This window comes from Trichomycterus rosablanca, chromosome 24 (genome assembly GCF_030014385.1).
Source record: "Trichomycterus rosablanca isolate fTriRos1 chromosome 24, fTriRos1.hap1, whole genome shotgun sequence".
NCBI lineage: Eukaryota > Metazoa > Chordata > Actinopteri > Siluriformes > Trichomycteridae > Trichomycterus > Trichomycterus rosablanca.
In genome coordinates this window covers 15,163,827-15,181,770 of record NC_086011.1, presented here as the reverse complement: position 1 = coordinate 15,181,770, position 17,944 = coordinate 15,163,827, and the positions used below count along the sequence as shown (strand labels likewise).

At 41.8% G+C, this 17,944-nt stretch overlaps 2 protein-coding genes across 4 annotated transcripts; one reads left to right on the top strand and one right to left on the bottom strand.

Moving 5' to 3' along the window:
• Positions 1-1,407: 1,407 nt before the first annotated feature.
• On the top strand, positions 1,408-4,894 carry rpusd4 (RNA pseudouridine synthase D4). Its single transcript, XM_062986355.1, has 7 exons — positions 1,408-1,667; positions 1,746-1,911; positions 2,945-3,149; positions 3,312-3,405; positions 3,593-3,743; positions 3,878-3,975; positions 4,259-4,894. Exons 1-7 carry the CDS (start codon positions 1,413-1,415, stop codon positions 4,454-4,456), a joined length of 1,167 nt encoding a protein of 388 aa, XP_062842425.1. The 5' UTR covers positions 1,408-1,412; the 3' UTR covers positions 4,457-4,894.
• A 1,834-nt stretch (positions 4,895-6,728) lies between these two features.
• LOC134301835 (transcriptional regulator QRICH1-like) lies at positions 6,729-14,745 on the bottom strand. Of its 3 annotated transcripts, none has more exons than XR_010007484.1 (13): positions 14,559-14,745; positions 12,698-12,978; positions 12,470-12,550; positions 12,177-12,302; positions 11,312-12,007; positions 11,061-11,214; positions 10,829-10,983; positions 10,625-10,739; positions 10,320-10,428; positions 10,084-10,235; positions 9,530-9,620; positions 8,601-8,985; positions 6,729-7,481 (listed from the first exon to the last, which is right to left on the bottom strand). XR_010007484.1 is itself a non-coding variant. In XM_062986731.1 (12 exons), exons 2-12 carry the CDS (start codon positions 12,944-12,946, stop codon positions 8,796-8,798), a joined length of 2,118 nt encoding a protein of 705 aa, XP_062842801.1. In that variant the 5' UTR covers positions 12,947-12,978; positions 14,559-14,745; the 3' UTR covers positions 7,524-8,795. The 3 variants fall into 3 exon arrangements, 1 of the variants encoding a protein (XP_062842801.1); XR_010007485.1 differs by having other exon boundaries at positions 8,728-8,985; XM_062986731.1 differs by lacking the exon at positions 6,729-7,481 and having other exon boundaries at positions 7,524-8,985.
• Between the last annotated feature and the right edge of the window lie 3,199 nt (positions 14,746-17,944).

The window sequence follows — 17,944 nt, the reverse complement described above, 5'->3', positions numbered from 1 at the left end:
CCGGCAACCTTCTGTTTACTAGTTCAGTACCTTAACCACTGAGCTATCACCGGCCCCTTTACATTAGATCATTGTAACCATGTAACCATGCATTTAAGTAAAGAAAGCTTTCATAAATGCACACATCATTTTGTCATTTATTTTCATATATTATCACCATTTTATCCCGGTCAGGGTTTCACTGGGTTTCACTGGAATCACTGGGCGCAATCCATCGCTGTATGTAAATACATAATAATGTTTAAAAGCTCTTATTCTCATAATAAAATAAACTTTGTGGCAACAGTTTGGGGAAGGTCTTTTTCTGTACTATTTGCAGACAGTGAGGTCTACAGAGACATGATTTAACAAGTTTGTTGAGACTAAAGACTAATTAAAATGTCCAGAATTACAAATGGAGTGTCACATATGCTCCATTAGCAGAATGGACATTTGTGGAAAGCCTATATTCATTGCCATACTGTAAAGTCAAAAGTGTGATGCCACACCACAAAGTGTTTTAGACAAACCAAGTGTTATCAATTGTATAAAATTATTATATTAAGTAAACAATATGCCTCTTATGCCAACCTTTTGGCAGCATAAGAGAAGGCCTGCTTCTTTTCCTTGAAACAACAAATTTGTCCTCACAAATGCTATTTTCTTTGAATAGGCACAAGTCAAAAGACTCAAGAGAGTCAATAGAGGTTTATTGTAATTTCAGCTATATACAAGTACATATTGAAATGAAACAACGTTCCTCCAGGTCCAAGGTGCAACATAGAACAAAAAGTGCAAGACAGTACAGTACAGTGCAGGTAGACAACATTACAATAATACGAGAATGCTTGAAATAAATAAAGGAAGACAAGACTAGAGACAAGTGCTGGTTAGTACGTATGGTACTGAGTAAATAATGGTGAGGTAGATTATACACAAGTTATGTGTATCGGTCAAGTCAGACTCATTTATATAACGCTTCTTACTATGAACATTGTCTCACATCAACTTTACCTCTGCTGAGCAAGCCGAGGGCGACAGTGGCAAGGAAAAACAACCTTAAAAATTACAGGAAGAAACCTTGAGAGGAACCAGACTCAGCAGGAACCCATCCTTCCTGGGAGGCCTGGAGGAGTTCTTTATCTTTAATCCTGTCTTTGAAGAAGACCTGGACATTTTTGTTGCAACATGCCAGATTCCCATCCCATCTATTCTCTAACAAAGTCTCACAGACACACTGTTAATAGCTGTAAAACAAAAGGCAACCCGATATTAATGCGAATGGCTTCAGGACTAGATGTCGAACGAACTGAAAGCCAGGTGTCCACATACTTTTGGCAAGTACTTGTATTTTGAAGGCATTTCTGGACGACTCGAATGACCCTGTAGCACGCTATCTGTTCATGTTATGATACCAGGGCCAGACATGTGAGATGAGCGGAGTTAAGTTATTTAGTGTGCTGATAAGTAAATTAAATGGTCGCTGTTTTAATCACAGTGTTGTGAGGAAGACGCGGGTGAAACATGAAGCGGCGCCATGTTTGTTTGTGTCTGTTAGAGAGAACAGCAGTGATGCCTCAGAGAAAGAGATACCGGTTCATACAGAGACAAAAAGCTCTGTGAGGGCGGCACATATCGCCCAAAAACTCCGCCATGAAATAGAGGAAAATAAAAAGCAAACAAACAAGGTTAGTTACGTTTATTATACATATTGTTTTAGTTATTAGCTGCGTGGTCTTATTCACTTGTGTTTTCCTTTAATAAAGGCTCCAGCTTCTCCTGTACAGAGGAGAATAGCAGAACTGAAGCAGTCCACCCAGCAGCTCCAGTCTGTTCATCCTAACGTGTTTGCAAAAGCACTTTCCAGAAGTATCCTGTACCAGGACCAAAACCTCATTGCCATTAATAAACCATATGGAGTCCCAGTTTACAGTAAGTACCAGTAAGTGCAACTGTGTTGCCAGTTATCTGGGTAAACATTTACATTTTTGGCACTTACATTTTCGGCATTTAGCAGACGCCTTTATCCAAAGCGACTTCCATTACAGTTACAGTATACAGTCTGAGCAATTGAGGGTTAAGGGCCTTGCTCAAGGGCCCAACAGCAGAAACCTGGCAGTGGTGGGGCGTGAACCAGCAGCCTTCTGGTTACTAGTCCAGTATCTTAACCATTAGGCTACGGCTTAGTGGACGCTTTTATCCAAAGTGACGTACAGTACAATAACAGTGAATTGTCTTAGCAATTGAGGGTTAAGGACCTTGCTCAAGGGCCCAACAGTAGCAACCTGGCAGTGGTGGGGTTTTGATTACTAGTCTAGGATCTTAACCGCTAGGCTACAGCTGCCTACAAAGGTTGCCTTGCCAGCAGCTGATTTGTACCGTTATCACTGTTAAGGGGGTTTAACTTAAGTCCTATCATGATTTGTGTGATCATTTTGACCAGTCACAGTCAAAATAAAGGCACACTTTTACCTCTAGATTCTCTGTTTGGATCTTAGATCTAAGTAACAGTAATACTAAATCATACAGCCTTGGTAAACAGTCTTTTGCACAAAGAAGCCTCACCAGTTGATCCAGTTGATGTCCAGCGCCTGCCTGGTCAATCTTTTGCCATATGCCCAGCATCACCATTTACATTAGATGTAGATTTAAAAAAGCCACAAGTGTTCTGTTTCTGCATTTTAAATTTAAGATTTGGAAATAATTGTTGCCAGCTATTTAAAAAAGAAAGCCATCATTTTCCTAAAACCATTTACCAGGACGATTGGTTGGTGCAGCCCATCGGTTGGTACGCTAGCCCACCACCGCTGAGAGCTGGGTGTCTACACAGATATTATTCCTTCCAGGATGTTCATGCCTTGCGCCCAGTGTTTCTTGGTGGAACTCCAGTCTAATTTTTGTACCATGTAGTGTATTTTCCCCATAATAGTAATATCAGTCTTATATTTGACCCTAATTTTTACAGATACTGGAGGCATCACAAACAGCATCACAGCAAGTCTTCCTGTATTGGCCAAAATGATTGATGGCATGAGGGCAGGATCTCAGCTGCATGTTTGTTACAATCTCGAGAAAGATACCACCGGTGTTTTGTTCCTGGCCAGGTCAGAGGAAACTGCAGAACGAGTGCAGAGTCTCATCAGATCACATCAAGCTGAGAGGAAATACATGTAAGTGCCTTAAAATACACACAATTTTAGCTACTCAGTCAACCAGTTCACCTATTTAAATTTGTATTTGATTCATGGGCGGCCAAATAGCACTGCTGAGATCCAGGTTGGAACAGCATAAGCACCTAAAATTATATTAATATTCTGTACCTTATGACACAGGGCGATCACTGTAGGTGTTCCTGTTCCTTCTGATGGAGTGATTGATATCCCCATCATTGAGAAAGAGGTCATGGGAGCGCAGCATCACTTTAAGGTAAACAAACATTTTAACCTGTTTTTAAGACACTATGTTTCAACTACATTACCACATGCTTTGCCAAAAGTGTGTGGACACTTTTTCTAACTCTTGGGCTTCCAGGAGTCCACACACTTTTGTCAATGGGTATACTCATCATACCGTCACAGAAAATAAGCTTGTTAACCTTGACATTTTTCCTTAGATGGGACTAAGTCCGCTATACAGAATGACTGCAGAAGGAGACAAGGTGGTCCGGGTGAGAGCTCACCGGCAAGCACAAAGTGCCGTCACACATTACAAAGTCCTGGACAGCAATTCCGGCTGTAGCTTGTTAGAGCTTCAGCCAGTCACAGGTACTGAGAAACTGCTATTATCATTGCACTGAGCAGGTTCCTTCATTTTTGAAGTGCATATACAACAGGACTATTAGTAAAAAATGTCAGAGTTATAAAATGTAATTATAGATATTGTGTGTTTGTCGTTGTAGGAGTGAAACACCAGCTGCGGGTCCACATGGCATTGGCTCTGGCCTGCCAAATCCTTGGAGATCACAAATATGCCAACTGGAACAAGCTAGCTCCTCAGGTATACCATCAGCTTTGAAATTAATGGCACCCTTTCTTAAAATTGATCTTAAGGTCACTGGTTCAGAACCCACTTCAGCCAAAGTTGCCACCATTGGGCTTTTTACCAACCATTATTATATTTATTTACAGGAGAAATACATTAAAAACCTCTATCATTTGATATTCGTGTTTTACATTACCGTGGAGGGATGACAATGTTAAATACCAATATTTCACCATGTTGCCATGACACTTCACTGGTCACTTGATACACCGTCTGTGTATCATGTTTCTGTCTGCAGAAGTTACCGGACCGTGTGCTGCGGAGACTCGAACTGGAGCAGAATAAAACCCGACACCTGCCTCTCCACCTCCACGTCCGACAGATCACCCTTCCAGGGCTCAGGGATCACGCTGACCTCACCGTGTCCTGCCCACTTCCCAAATACTTCATTGCTGCTTTAAAAAAACTGCTGATCGAATTGCCTGAGAAGCCGTAAGAGATGGAGAACATCTCTGATACAACCATATGAACTGATTAGTGGGGAAGATGGATCACAGCAAGCCAGAATCAGTGACGTCTGAGATTATTGTGAGACCAAAGTGTCATCCAGTTAGTCATCTAGCCAATGTACCACATTAGCGTTCTGAACCAGTAAGGCTAATGTAGCTACAAAATAAGGTCTGACAAAAAAATGAAACCATAAAGTTCACATTATTTGCAAGTTACAAAGGCATAGCTATGTAATCTAAGAGTATGGCTGCTAGATTGGCGTGTCTGAAGTCCTGACTTTTCTCCTATTAAAGAAATTGGCTGAATGTAGGTTTCAGCTGCTAAACAGAAGCAATCATGGAGTGTAGATGACTGGATGAAAGTGATGAATTATAAATCTGCAAAAATCTGACAATTCCATATTTTCTTTACTTGATCTGGAAAAAGATATACAGTGTATCACAAAAGTGAGTACACCCCTCACATTTCTGCAAATATTTCATTATATCTTTTCATGGGACAACACTATAGACATGAAACTTGGATATAACTTAGAGTAGTCAGTGTACAACTTGTATAGCAGTGTAGATTTACTGTCTTCTGAAAATAACTCAACACACAGCCATTAATGTCTAAATAGCTGGCAACATAAGTGAGTACACCCCACAGTGAACATGTCCAAATTGTGCCCAAAGTGTCAATATTTTGTGTGACCACCATTATTATCCAGCACTGCCTTAACCCTCCTGGGCATGGAATTCACCAGAGCTGCACAGGTTGCTACTGGAATCCTCTTCCACTCCTCCATGATGACATCACGGAGCTGGTGGATGTTAGACACCTTGAACTCCTCCACCTTCCACTTGAGGATGCGCCACAGGTGCTCAATTGGGTTTAGTCCATCACCTTTACCTTCAGCTTCCTCAGCAAGGCAGTTGTCATCTTGGAGGTTGTGTTTGGGGTCGTTATCCTGTTGGAAAACTGCCATGAGGCCCAGTTTTCGAAGGGAGGGGATCATGCTCTGTTTCAGAATGTCACAGTACATGTTGGAATTCATGTTTCCCTCAATGAACTGCAGCTCCCCAGTGCCAGCAACACTCATGCAGCCCAAGACCATGATGCTACCACCACCATGCTTGACTGTAGGCAAGATACAGTTGTCTTGGTACTTCTCACCAGGGCGCCGCCACACATGCTGGACACCATCTGAGCCAAACAAGTTTATCTTGGTCTCGTCAGACCACATGGCATTCCAGTAATCCATGTTCTTGGACTGCTTGTCTTCAGCAAACTGTTTGCGGGCTTTCTTGTGCGTCAGCTTCCTTCTGGGATGACGACCATGCAGACCGAGTTGATGCAGTGTGCGGCGTATGGTCTGAGCACTGACAGGCTGACCTCCCACGTCTTCAACCTCTGCAGCGATGCTGGCAGCACTCATGTGTCTATTTTTTAAAGCCAACCTCTGGATATGACGCCGAACACGTGGACTCAACTTCTTTGGTCGACCCTGGCGAAGCCTGTTCCGAGTGGAACCTGTCCTGGAAAACCGCTGTATGACCTTGGCCACCATGCTGTAGCTCAGTTTCAGGGTGTTATCAATCTTCTTATAGCCCAGGCCATCTTTGTGGAGAGCAACAATTCTATTTCTCACATCCTCAGAGAGTTCTTTGCCATGAGGTGCCATGTTGAATATCCAGTGGCCAGTATGAGAGAATTGTACCCAAAACACCAAATTTAACAGCCCTGCTCCCCATTTACACCTGGGACCTTGACACATGACACCAGGGAGGGACAACGACACATTTGGGCACAATTTGGACATGTTCACTGTGGGGTGTACTCACTTATGTTGCCAGCTATTTAGACATTAATGGCTGTGTGTTGAGTTATTTTCAGAAGACAGTAAATCTACACTGCTATACAAGTTGTACACTGACTACTCTAAGTTATATCCAAGTTTCATGTCTATAGTGTTGTCCCATGAAAAGATATAATAAAATATTTGCAGAAATGTGAGGGGTGTACTCACTTTTGTGATACACTGTATATTAATTAAAATTATTTAACTTGTTTGTGATATGTTTCATGCTTAGCTTAATTTTGCCATATATTTGTAGTGATTTGGTTAATGGAAGCAAGTCCATATTTTGTTTTGTTTGTCAGTGGTTGTATATAAATGCTTATGATTTTTAGAACAGAATGTTCAATACACTAATGGTTGGGTGTTCACATACTTTTGGCCACAGTGTAGCACATACAGAATTTGATATTATGCTTTATTTTTTGTTATGTTAAATTTTGTAATAAAGAATTGGCACTAAACATTTAAACAAGTCATAAAAGCTTTCTGTAATGAATGTTTCAACTTATTGAAGCAACTTATTTTACTTGGAATCAACCAGGGGGGTCCAAACTTTTGTCTGAGACTGTATAGCTAAGATGAGAATTTTAGGTCACAAGCTTTGGTTAACCGTAGTATGTATCTCCAGCTCTGAACTGACCAGAATTTGTTAAGACAGACTGTGCTGTGCTGAATCACAAAAACCCAAGGGCTGCTGCTAAACGAGTTACTCATACTTGTATCGTTACAGCCAACAGCTTGCATTAAAGACGACACTACACACAGTTCCAGGGAACTCACTGTACAAAAGGCATGTTTGAAAACACAGGCTTCAATTCATTTGTTTTTTTCAGCACCACTATAATATCAATACTCATCAGATTACTATAGATGCTTATATAAAAAAAATCAAAACAAAAAAAAGCAAGTGAAGACCAGAAAGTCTTTCTATATAGAGTACACTCTTCAAAGTCTCCCCGACTGTTCCTGCAAAGTCCTGGTTGAGGGATGCGCTGAACAGGGGGGTAAGAAGTACAGAATGTGCTGCATTTGCACCCCCACTGTTCCTCCCCATAAGGCCTTGCAGAGATGACTCCAGTCTGGGTTAGCATTAATTACAAACTTCTTGTCCGTCTTAAGTACGATGGTAAAAGACGAGAAAAGGAACTGGGTGATTTCAGATGAGAAGAAGCTACATGAATGAGAGAGAGAAGATAAACCACACGTTAAGAGGTTAAGGTGTGTAACGCCAACGGGCATCACATGAACAATGTAAGCAAGGTCTTTATTAAAACAAAAAAGGCTTGCGAGTTTAGTCCAGTCCTCTACTCGAGCCCGACGTGCGCGCCAGTGGTGGCCTGGCAGAGGAGGCAATCTCAATTCTCATGGCATTCAGATTTTACTCCCATTATTAGAAAGCTGTCTAATTAAAAAAGTAAAGAAAGTGTAGACCTGCTCTAGTATACAATTGGCTTTCCAAATATTGGCACCACTGGAAAATATGAACAAAACGGGCAGTAAAAATGTTTACTTGTTTAATCTTTTATTTAAAATATTAACAAAATCTCCCCTTTATTGTTTTTTTTTTTACGTTTATGAATAAAATCTAACAAAATTATATTCCCAGATATCGGGTATTGATTGTATGCACAGTGAAGAGGATGGCAGAGAAATCAGAGACGCCACCTTCATAATCAGAAGTTACTTAGGAAGGTTTGCCAGACATGTTTCATGTCAGATGAGACCAGAATAGAGCTTCTTAGCAACTATTGTACATTATTTCCACTGCGAAGCATGGTGGTGGATGTTTTTTTTTTTTTACAATTCAAGGTCTCATGGAATACCAGCAGATATGAAATATCTAAAAACCTGCCTGTATAAGCCAGAAAGCTTTAACTACGTTGGGATTATATCTTCCAGCTGGACAATGATCCTAGCTAAGAGGTTGCAAACAATTTTAATGGTAGGATTTGCTGGGTTTAACCCCCCACCCCCCATCAATGTACTTCTAATAAAGGAGAGACGCTTGTTAATAATCTAAATAAAAGATTAATAATGTTTTATAGCCTGTTTTTTCATGTTTTCCAAGGGACTAGTTAGTGTAGTACTTAGAACTATACAGTCATTAATGTACACTTTGTTTTAGAATTCGTTTTTATCTGTCAAACTCTACCTAACATACAGTAAGACGAAGCTGCAGGAACACACACAGTCAACACTGAGTAACAAAGTTGCTTTGCTCACCCCCTTTGGTAACTAAATGAATCCACGTCACAACCCCGGTCTTAAAAACAGAAATCATAAAGCATACATGGAATTACGATCAAACGTTGCCTCCTCTGCCCTGATCCACCTCTGAAGCAGGCTGCAGGTCATGTTGAAATACGGAGCATAAGGATTTGCAGCGACGGCTACATTTCCTCCTGTAGAGTTCGCACCCGACTGGGTTGAAGGACGGATGAGTTCCGAGGTGGAACCGGAACCTCTTATCTTCTCCTGTCCCACATCACTGAATGTTGGCCTGTGCAATGGAGATTATTTCCTGGATTTCTCGCACCACCATGATGCGTGTGAGCATCTGCTCCAAATGCTCGCTCGTGATTGGCTGGGTCGAGTACCATATTGGGCTGTTTGGGGCCACGACGGGCTCCGGCGTCAGGTAATACGTGTCGTTCCGACCTTTGGCAGTCTGAGGACTGAAGACAGATAAAGATTGTTTGAATTAAGATGCTTTTACAATGTAAAAAAAATAAGTGAACTGCTGTGCTACATTGACTTTACACTAATGCACAGATGATCCAATATATTGATAAGTAAAAATTTTCAGACATGGACTAAAAACAGTCCAGAGTTATGCTGCTTTCACATCATCAAATGAAAATCATCTTCCCCTTAAAGCTTCTTAAATCCGGACTATAAGCACCCCTCAGTCTCTCAGACACAATCAATTACTACTCCTCCCACCCTCACCGCCTCCAACCAAAATATAAAAGTGTGGAAACTTTTTGAAGATCCCTCGTTTATAACCAAAAAGAGTTGGACACCAGACCATTAGCTTGTTGGTCTTGGATCCAATGTATGAACCAGCGGTTAAACCAAGTTTGGAAATGACCTAAAGGTCTTGTAGTGTGCACACAAGACAAGGCTGCAACTGACATTAAATAGACGTCCATAGAGATGCAACACTGCGGACCACTATGGATCATAAAAAAAATGGACAGACTGAATAGGTTGCCTCACCATTTGAAGAGGTAAAAGTCATAGAGTTTTATGGGACATCGGAGGGGATTCTCTGGATCCTCGGCTTGCTCTGCATACATATCGTCCGTTACTAAAGAAAGAACCACAATAAACAAATTCTATTTGTATTCCACATAAACAGAGAAGGAAAAATCATCAGTGTGGAAAAAATGTTTAAGAAACCTGAACCATCTAAACCCAGATTATGCATCATGTGTTTCGGATTAGTGAGACCTAGGATGCATTTATGCCACGTGTGTAATGACTCTAAAACACATCTGCCCATCAACTCTTTTTTAAAAGACCCCCTGTCTACAGTTAAGGTCAAAAGTGTACATTCACTTGTTTGCCGCTTGTCCCAAACAGTACAAGGCAGTCTTTTCCACAGAGCTGGCAAATTGTGCTTGTAAAATGCCCAACCAGGCTGATGACAGAGCAGATACTCAAAAAGGTCTCAGTATTAGCATGATTTCTATGCATACACAACAATGTATGGCCCCAGACATGAATATGCATCTAATACATTAACATAGAAGTGGTTATTGTTTAAGCACCTTTCTGACCGACATGGTGGGAGCCGACTCCCTTCAGGTAACGGATGCTGGTGCTCTTGTCTTTCGGGTTGGCTGGATTCTTCTTGGTGTGCCGCAGCACTTTGGAAAAGGCCACTTTCATATGCTGCTCCACCGTGGTCAGGTGGAAGTACCTGAGAATGAAAGAATTTTAAGTCCAGAAGGTGTAGAAAATTGAAGAGGCGCTAAAAGAAAGTTACGAATTTTCAGAGACTCACTTGGTGTTGAAGTACATTAGTGTAGTGAGTAGTGTGGCAGGAGAATGTGCTCCCAGCTGCTTACACTCCCATAACATCTCCTCCGTCACATGACTGGGGATAATATACCCTGTAACAAGAACCAATAATCTATTTAATTATTTATTTTATTAGGATTTTAACATCATGTTTGAGGCAGGAAAGTAACTTCTGGGTAGATTTGCCTCTGGGCTCTTACTGTGGTTCGCTATGTCACACTGAGACTAACATTGCTTGTCTAACACTGTTCACAACCCCGCATACAATATTATACAGGACTTTCTTACCTAGCGGATGGACACTGGGCCTCCACTCCTCCAGAATATTGTGTAGGCACTGGTTGAAGCGACAATAGTACGGATCCGAAAATATGTCGTCCACTCGATTGTTTTCGAACATGTACTATCGAAAACACACATGTACGTTAGCACAGTCACAAATGTCACAGCAAGGAACTAAGTATACAAGAAAAATACGTCCACTCAACATACTTTCTGTATACATAAGAAGATGTAATAGAGTTGATCTGGTTCGAAAGCCTCCCCTTCTAATCCACGAGCCTCCTGGGTCATGAGGGACAGGGCTACATTGAGCTCACCCACCGAGCTCGAGACCAGATCCTCACGGAAACGCAGCGGCTGCCGGCCTACAGAGTGCAAGGGTTTAGGTTAGTGGTTACATTAATGACAGGACTGGTAGTTACTGGTATAAACATTTACTCACGGCCGATTGGTGCCAGCTTATTCTCTTCGTTTTTGTCAAGTTCTGCATTTTTGCGCTGCACCCAAAGCCTCCAGGTCTCCAGTCCTTCCTCTGGCTTTAGTACAGTGGGAAGAAGCAGCTCGGGTGGTGCTTCAGCTTGTGGCTCTGTATCCTCCTACATACAAGACAAAACTTACTACTACCAAAGAAAAACATGGTACACATAAAACCCTCTCAAATTATTTTATTAACATACTCTCCAAGCTCCTGACCTGTAGATGGAGCTGCTGCTCCTGAGTTTCACCCTCTTGGAGGTGCTGCTGCTGTTGCTGAGGGTCCCAGATGTGAAGCGCCTGGGTGGTGCTGGCGTACCCGCCCCCTACCGTCTGTACCGCCACTGGAATGTGGAGATTGCCGTTCATAAACTGTGCCGGGAAGAGCGAGTGCACCACCTCCTCTTGTGCTCCCGTCACCGGCACCGCCACTGCCCCGGCCACCTGGGTGGCACCCAATGTCAGCTTATCCTTATCTTTGTCTTGTACCTGCACTGTACTGTAGGCCTCCTGAGGGATGGCGATGTGTGCTACGCCCTGCTGCTGCTGGTACAACGGGATGGTCCAGGTCTCACCCCCCGCACCTGTTATAGTGCCGGTGGTTGCAGTGCCGTACAAATGGGCGCTGTCCACTGTCAGCAGCTCGGGCCGCAGCGAAACATAGCCTTGCTGTTGGCCCTGCGGAATGGCCAGCACGGTGGCAAGCTGCTGACCTTGAGCCAACTGGTATGACACCACTGCTGGCATGTCTACTTTGCGTTTCTTAGCCGGCTGAAGAACACCCGGTGATGCACCAGCGCGGCGCTCTGCCTCGCGCTCCGTGCACTGCTGAATCTGGGCGGGAGACAAAGCTTCCACTGTCTGGATCTGGATCTGCTGACCGCTGGCCACGGCTGCTACCAGCTGTGCCTGGATCTGGAGCCACACACACATACAATACATGCATTTCTAAATACAGAGTATGATTGAATCAACTCAAGGTATTAAACAGAGCTTTTTTAGCCAATCATGTCTACACCCAGTCAACAGAATGTTGAGATTGGGCTAGCAAAATAGACCACTGTAGCACCTGTAATGTACATACCTGCTGCTGCTGTTCCTCTGTAAGCTCGGCCTGCTGCAACAGCTGTGTTGTAGTGACTCCTTGTAGATGCTGTTGTGTTGGCGAAGCCACTTGCAACACATGGCCCTGCTCACCTTGGATCTGTACCTAAAAAATGGGGGCATGAATGTGTACAACTAAGCAATAGACAGAAGGCTTTTATGGTACTGTAAAAGCTCTTTTATTTACCTAAAATTATTTTATGTGACTAATGATAATTAAATCTGAGTAACACTGAATGGAAGGTCTGAGTGAAGGATAAGAATGCTTCTGACCTGAACTTGAATCTGCTGCTCGGTTGCCTGCTGGACAGCTGCAGCCAGTTGTGGTGATATCTGTGTAGATGTCACCTGTACCTGCAATCATGCAAAATTGTTTTAGTGTAAATTTTGAGTCATGAACTCGAGCATGATCTACGCTACAAGCATTTCGTTGATCCTAGATTATAGAATATTGCAACATTATAAAATGATTGTGTTGTCGTGTTTAAATAATCCTCTTACTGGACACGCCAGCTCGAGCAGCGACCCTGCCACCTCCGTGCTGTCCGTGTAAATGCAGTTAGCCCCCTGCTGATACACCATGGTAGTAGTGGTGCCACTGCTCTGCTGGCTAAACTCCTGCAGGATCTCAGGGCCCTTGGTAGCCAGCGACTCTAGGAACTCCTTCATGCGGTGCTGAGGTATGGTGCGCGCCTTCTGCCGCACATACTCGTCGAACGAGATCGCACCGCCTTCAATCGGCTCATTCATGACAGGTCAATCCACCTTGCACTGACCAAAGCCTACGGGGAAAAGGAAAAAAATATATGTTAGGTCTGATAAGGGGCATGCCAGTAGAGTTGTATCTGTGAGAAGTGGCTTTTGAGGCAAGTCTTTTTTGATTGACTGTGCCTCAAGAAATTGATGATTTTTAGTGGAATTCATTCTTTCCTCAAGCCATGCAATGTTTCTTTGCTGGCTGCCACACAACCCCAAAGACATAATAAATCCAGTTTGGTATAGATTAACTTTAGTAGTTCTCTCATCCATCGGTGCCTGGCCTAACAGATGGTAGGTTGGCACTAATTCTCACTTGCAAATGTGTTGCAAATCAAGTACAAATGCATTTCCAGAAAAGTGAAGTCTGGTACAACCTCTGGCAAATATTTTGGAAAGATCACAATTTGATGATGCTCAGGTCATTTGGGATCAGTTGGATTTTTTATGGCCTTGTCCCAAATAGCATACTCTTAACTGATCTTTGTTGCAATAACACTAAATTAATTTGGCACAACCTGTAAGTGAAGCAGAACGCTGATAGAAAAATGTTTCGTGGATTGTAACGTTAATACTGTACAAAGCGGAATACACAAACATTCATGTGCTGTGAACATTGTATAGTCCAGCTCTAGTTGAACAAAACGATATGTGGTTTGTTTGGATGGCAAGAAAGTGGCTGAATGCCGAATGTCTCTACACTTCACTCCTAAGTGCACTACCTAGACGGCACCATGAAGCCGTTCTCATGCAACGTCGCTCACTTCTGTAGTACACACGGTACGATTTGGGGTGCAGCCTAACCTCTAATGGCTGCGTCCCAAACCGCGCGCTAGTTACCGCACAGGGTGTCTCAATGGTAACAACACACAGCTAATTTGACACACTTTTTAGTGCTCGTGTATGTGGTTTGGGACGCAACCGCTGTTTTAACCGAACCGTATACACAGACTAATAGTCATATGACAATAGCTATTTAGCTCAGTGGAGGGGTTAAAGCTGATAAGTGCGAGCATTTTAAAGGCGTTGGTGGTAATGTATAGCTTATTAAAACGTAAACATGGAACAAAGATGCTAGCTGGCGTTACCGTGAACACTATATTAGCTTTCATGCTAGTCGTTAAACCGTTAGAAAACAAAACGTAGACGTAATAAAACGAGGTATGTATGTAAGGATAGTTTAATAAATACACAATATCAGATTTATTTTGTGTTAAATGATACAAACTACACAATACTACGGACACCGAGTGAGTATTTTGTCTGGTAAAAAAAGCTAGCTTAGCGTAACAGGCTAACGTATGCTAACTAGCTCGGCCGCATCTCACCATGCTACCTTAAATAAAAGCAAAATCCGCCAGTTCCGCCAAAACACGCCGTTCAAAAAAATCCAACGCGACCAAAGCCAGTGTTAATTCCTCCCGTACACATGTACACAGCTTGTGCTTTAATTCCGATGCAAAAACTCACGCACAGCTACTTTATCTTGCATTAAAAATCCGCAAACAATACCAATAACTGATCTGACGTGTGCTTATTGCATTTCAACGTTAACCAAAGTATTAAACGTCTTTGTTCATGCCACCTCATGCATTACATCTCCTACCGTGTTAGAAACCGCCGTAAAGCGCTTCTCAGCTCGATCGACAGGAAAATGGATCTATATTTTGGGGTAAATGTTGAAAGAGCGGCGGGCTGACGGAAGTAGGCCTTGTATGAAAGTGTAAGACCCCGGACTGTCCTGTATAGAGAGCCGCTGCAGTGACGGAAGCGCAGCTCCCTCTGCAGGTCCACACGCACATTTCCAGCCGCGTGAACGCGCAACCAGCCGTAGTCCCGGCTGTCTGGCACGCGCACGGCGTCATGAATTACATTTTCTCTCCCGTTTTATTTTTATCGACCTCTTGATCCTGGTCAGGGTCGCGGTGATGGGTCCTGTTAGATTAGGAAACACTGAGCGCAAAAGCAGGAATACCCTGGGCAGGGCAAGACCCTGAACCCTCTCCCAGGGTTGACCCTGTGCTCTGACCCCAGCTTCCAAACAAGCTGAGATACGTGAAGAAAGAATTTCGTTTACTGTATATATGTATATATGACTAATAAAGGCATTCTATTCCATGTGTTTAGTGATGTATTTATTTAATTAACTTAAGTACATCATTCTTATATTAACAAGTATTGTGGTGCGTTTGGAGCCTACCAGGGAAGCATCACTAAAGGTGAGAAGACTGGACACAACCCTGGACACAAAATCCACTGCAGGGCACCATACACTTATTCAATCACACACACACACACACACACACACACACAGTGTCATTCATATTTTTGTTTCTTCATCCATTTAATCTAAATAACCTGTTCATCCTGGTCAAAGTCGTGGTCTGTTTGGAGCCGATTCCCAGAACACAAGTGGTGGGCCTGAAGCCTTTCTGGGGAGCATCATACAAGACAAGAAAACACTCTAAACAAGCCCAAATCGACCCCCAGTTTGACCTTTTAAAGAACTTATTATTTAACCATGGGCATTATAATAGCCATAGCAGCTGACATGGTGTTAAGAATTAAACAAACAAACCCTGGACAAGCCTGCAAGTCCATTGCTGGGCATCACGCTAATCTATGTATAAACACTCACGTGTAAAGTGTTGTTTACTAATTATTTCATGCTTTCATCCTAACTAGATTTATCATGCACAAAATCCAGGTGTGTCCAGCACCGCACAAAGAGAGAAAATGCAGTGGGCAGGGTGCCAGTCAATCCCAGGGCTTCACACGCTGGTTCATTTACACTTCATCATCATAGTTGCTTTCATTTATGTAATTTAACTGCTTTATCCTAATCAAAGTTACGGTGTGTCTGGAGCCAACCTGAGAAGACAGGGTGCCAGTTTGTTGCAGGGGTTTCACACAATAAACTTGTTGTTCTCAAAGTCCAGGGACCCCAGGGTCTATGATGTGGTGTCATGGGGTATGCATTTTTTTCTAAATCAGTATGTTTTTGTAATACTTAACAATATATTGATTTTAAAATGTTATGATGATTAATTAGCTGTTGAGAAGATTTTGCAGATAATGCACCCACTTTAAAAAATGAACTAATGGCCACCCAAGTGCCCTAAATAATAATATTAATCTCGAGGAACCATTTTATACTGATCAAATTCATGGGGTGTTAAAGGCATAACCCAAAACAATGCATAGGGTGAGAAAACACTAGGTGTTAGACCCTAACAGGGTTGCGCACACTAATATATGATATGATAAACTGTTCCCTGCATTTAGCCCAATGGATCAGACCCACAGTGACCCTGATCAGGATAAAGTGGTGTTAAAACATACAATAATTGAATGAAAGGCAAGAAAACAGCACAGACAGGTTGCCAGTTTGTTGCAGGGCATTACAAAATCATTTACACTTACCTTTACAAACAGTGTCATTCATTCAGTTTTATTTTTGGACATTGTCTTAAAACAACTTTTTGGACCATAGATCTATCTAACCATCCATCCGTCCAACCATACGTACATACAGTGGAACCAAAGCAGGGCTGGGCAGAATACAATTGATGGCACAGGGTGTCAGCCATTTATTCGCTTATATTTTATACTTTATATTTACTTATACCTATTTCAGACACAAAACATACCAAACTTCTCACATATATTGTTACAGTGACTGGAGGCGAGGGTTAAATATATATAGCTCTACAGAGTTTGACGTTTTTCATAACCCTGATACTGGTCATGAACCAATTATCAAACCCTTCATTACCTAAAATAGTATTTGTCTGGAAATATGGCACGAATGCACCATTTTTAAATTAGCCTTCAGGACTGGCATTAAGAAACATTTCTGTAGAAAATCAACCAAGCATGGCATTTAAACAGGGGTTTACACATTTTTACATAAACCTGTGTGTTTCAGTGTTTTAAATGTATTAAATATCAGTGGTTATCTTTTGTTTCACTAATTTTAGGTGCGTATGCCTTTAAGCGCGACTTTATTTGCTCCAGTCCGCCTTAAAGTGCTAGGCATGTGTGAGTGAGTGCCTCCCCCTGCAAAGCGCTGCCTAACTGCGGTCTTAAGGTGGACTGGCAGAGATCCTCAATGCAAGCGCACCAATTCCTAGCACGGCGGTCTAGGAAACAGTTAATTCTCACACTTTCTCTCTTAACCCTGAATGAACCCCTGCTACGAGTTTTTTTTTTTTTACCTCAATGATAACTCTCAATGATTTTTAAAACCTTTGAAATACATTTGCTTAACAGAACAGAATACTTTAATATTGTAAAATGAAAAAGTGATATTTGTATTCCCCCTAAATGTTTTATTATTAAACAAAGAAAATTTACTATACGCCTAAAAAACACAAATCCATGGAGGCTTTTTATGTATTCATGTTAAATACATAAGAGACATAATAGTTACTCCTTGCTAATTTCAGTGATATACTTAATTTAACTGCATTTGCACTGTCGCTTTGCAATGAGATATGTGTATATATTATGGATGTAACGATGCACCACAAGACAGTTAAAAATCGGTGCACATGTGTAATGATTTAAATCGATTTAAGATGTAAATAAATCGATATTCACTTTAATCCGCAGAGGGCACTGGCACTATTTTTTTTTTTTTTACACAAAAATGGAAATGTGCAGCATTGTTTTGCATAGTTTGTACCAACCTCAGAAATACAAATAATGCATTCATTATTTAAATAAATAAAAGATTATCACAAATACAGTATTTTATTATTTTTTAAAGAGAAATAATAAAAGGAAACTTTGTCATAATTTGTCCTCAAGTTCAGTTTGTTTTAAAAAATCAGGAACAAATCGTATCGTGAACCCAGTATCGTGAATCGTATCGCATCGTGGGTAGAGTGTATCATTACATCCCTGGTATATATTGATGAGTAGTAAATCTAATTATTAGACATGGCCAAATTACTTGTTCTAAAGAGAACAAAACTTCTAAAGAGTATC

What these genes read in the sequence shown, in the direction of transcription:
- rpusd4 (XM_062986355.1), top strand. Translation starts at nt 1,413, where the DNA reads ATGAGCGGAGTTAAGTTATTTAGTGTGCTGATAAGTAAATTAAATGGT. An exon ending in ATATGGAGTCCCAGTTTACA is followed by an intron (nt 1,912 to 2,944) that starts GTAAGTACCAGT and finishes TAATTTTTACAG; the next exon opens with ATACTGGAGGCATCACAAAC. An exon ending in AGAGCTTCAGCCAGTCACAG is followed by an intron (nt 3,744 to 3,877) that starts GTACTGAGAAAC and finishes TTGTCGTTGTAG; the next exon opens with GAGTGAAACACCAGCTGCGG.
- LOC134301835 (XM_062986731.1), bottom strand. Translation starts at nt 12,946, where the DNA reads ATGAATGAGCCGATTGAAGGCGGTGCGATCTCGTTCGACGAGTATGTG. An exon ending in TGCTCGAGCTGGCGTGTCCA is followed by an intron (nt 12,551 to 12,697) that starts GTAAGAGGATTA and finishes GCATGATTGCAG; the next exon opens with GTACAGGTGACATCTACACA. An exon ending in CTAATGTACTTCAACACCAA is followed by an intron (nt 10,236 to 10,319) that starts GTGAGTCTCTGA and finishes TTTCATTCTCAG; the next exon opens with GTACTTCCACCTGACCACGG.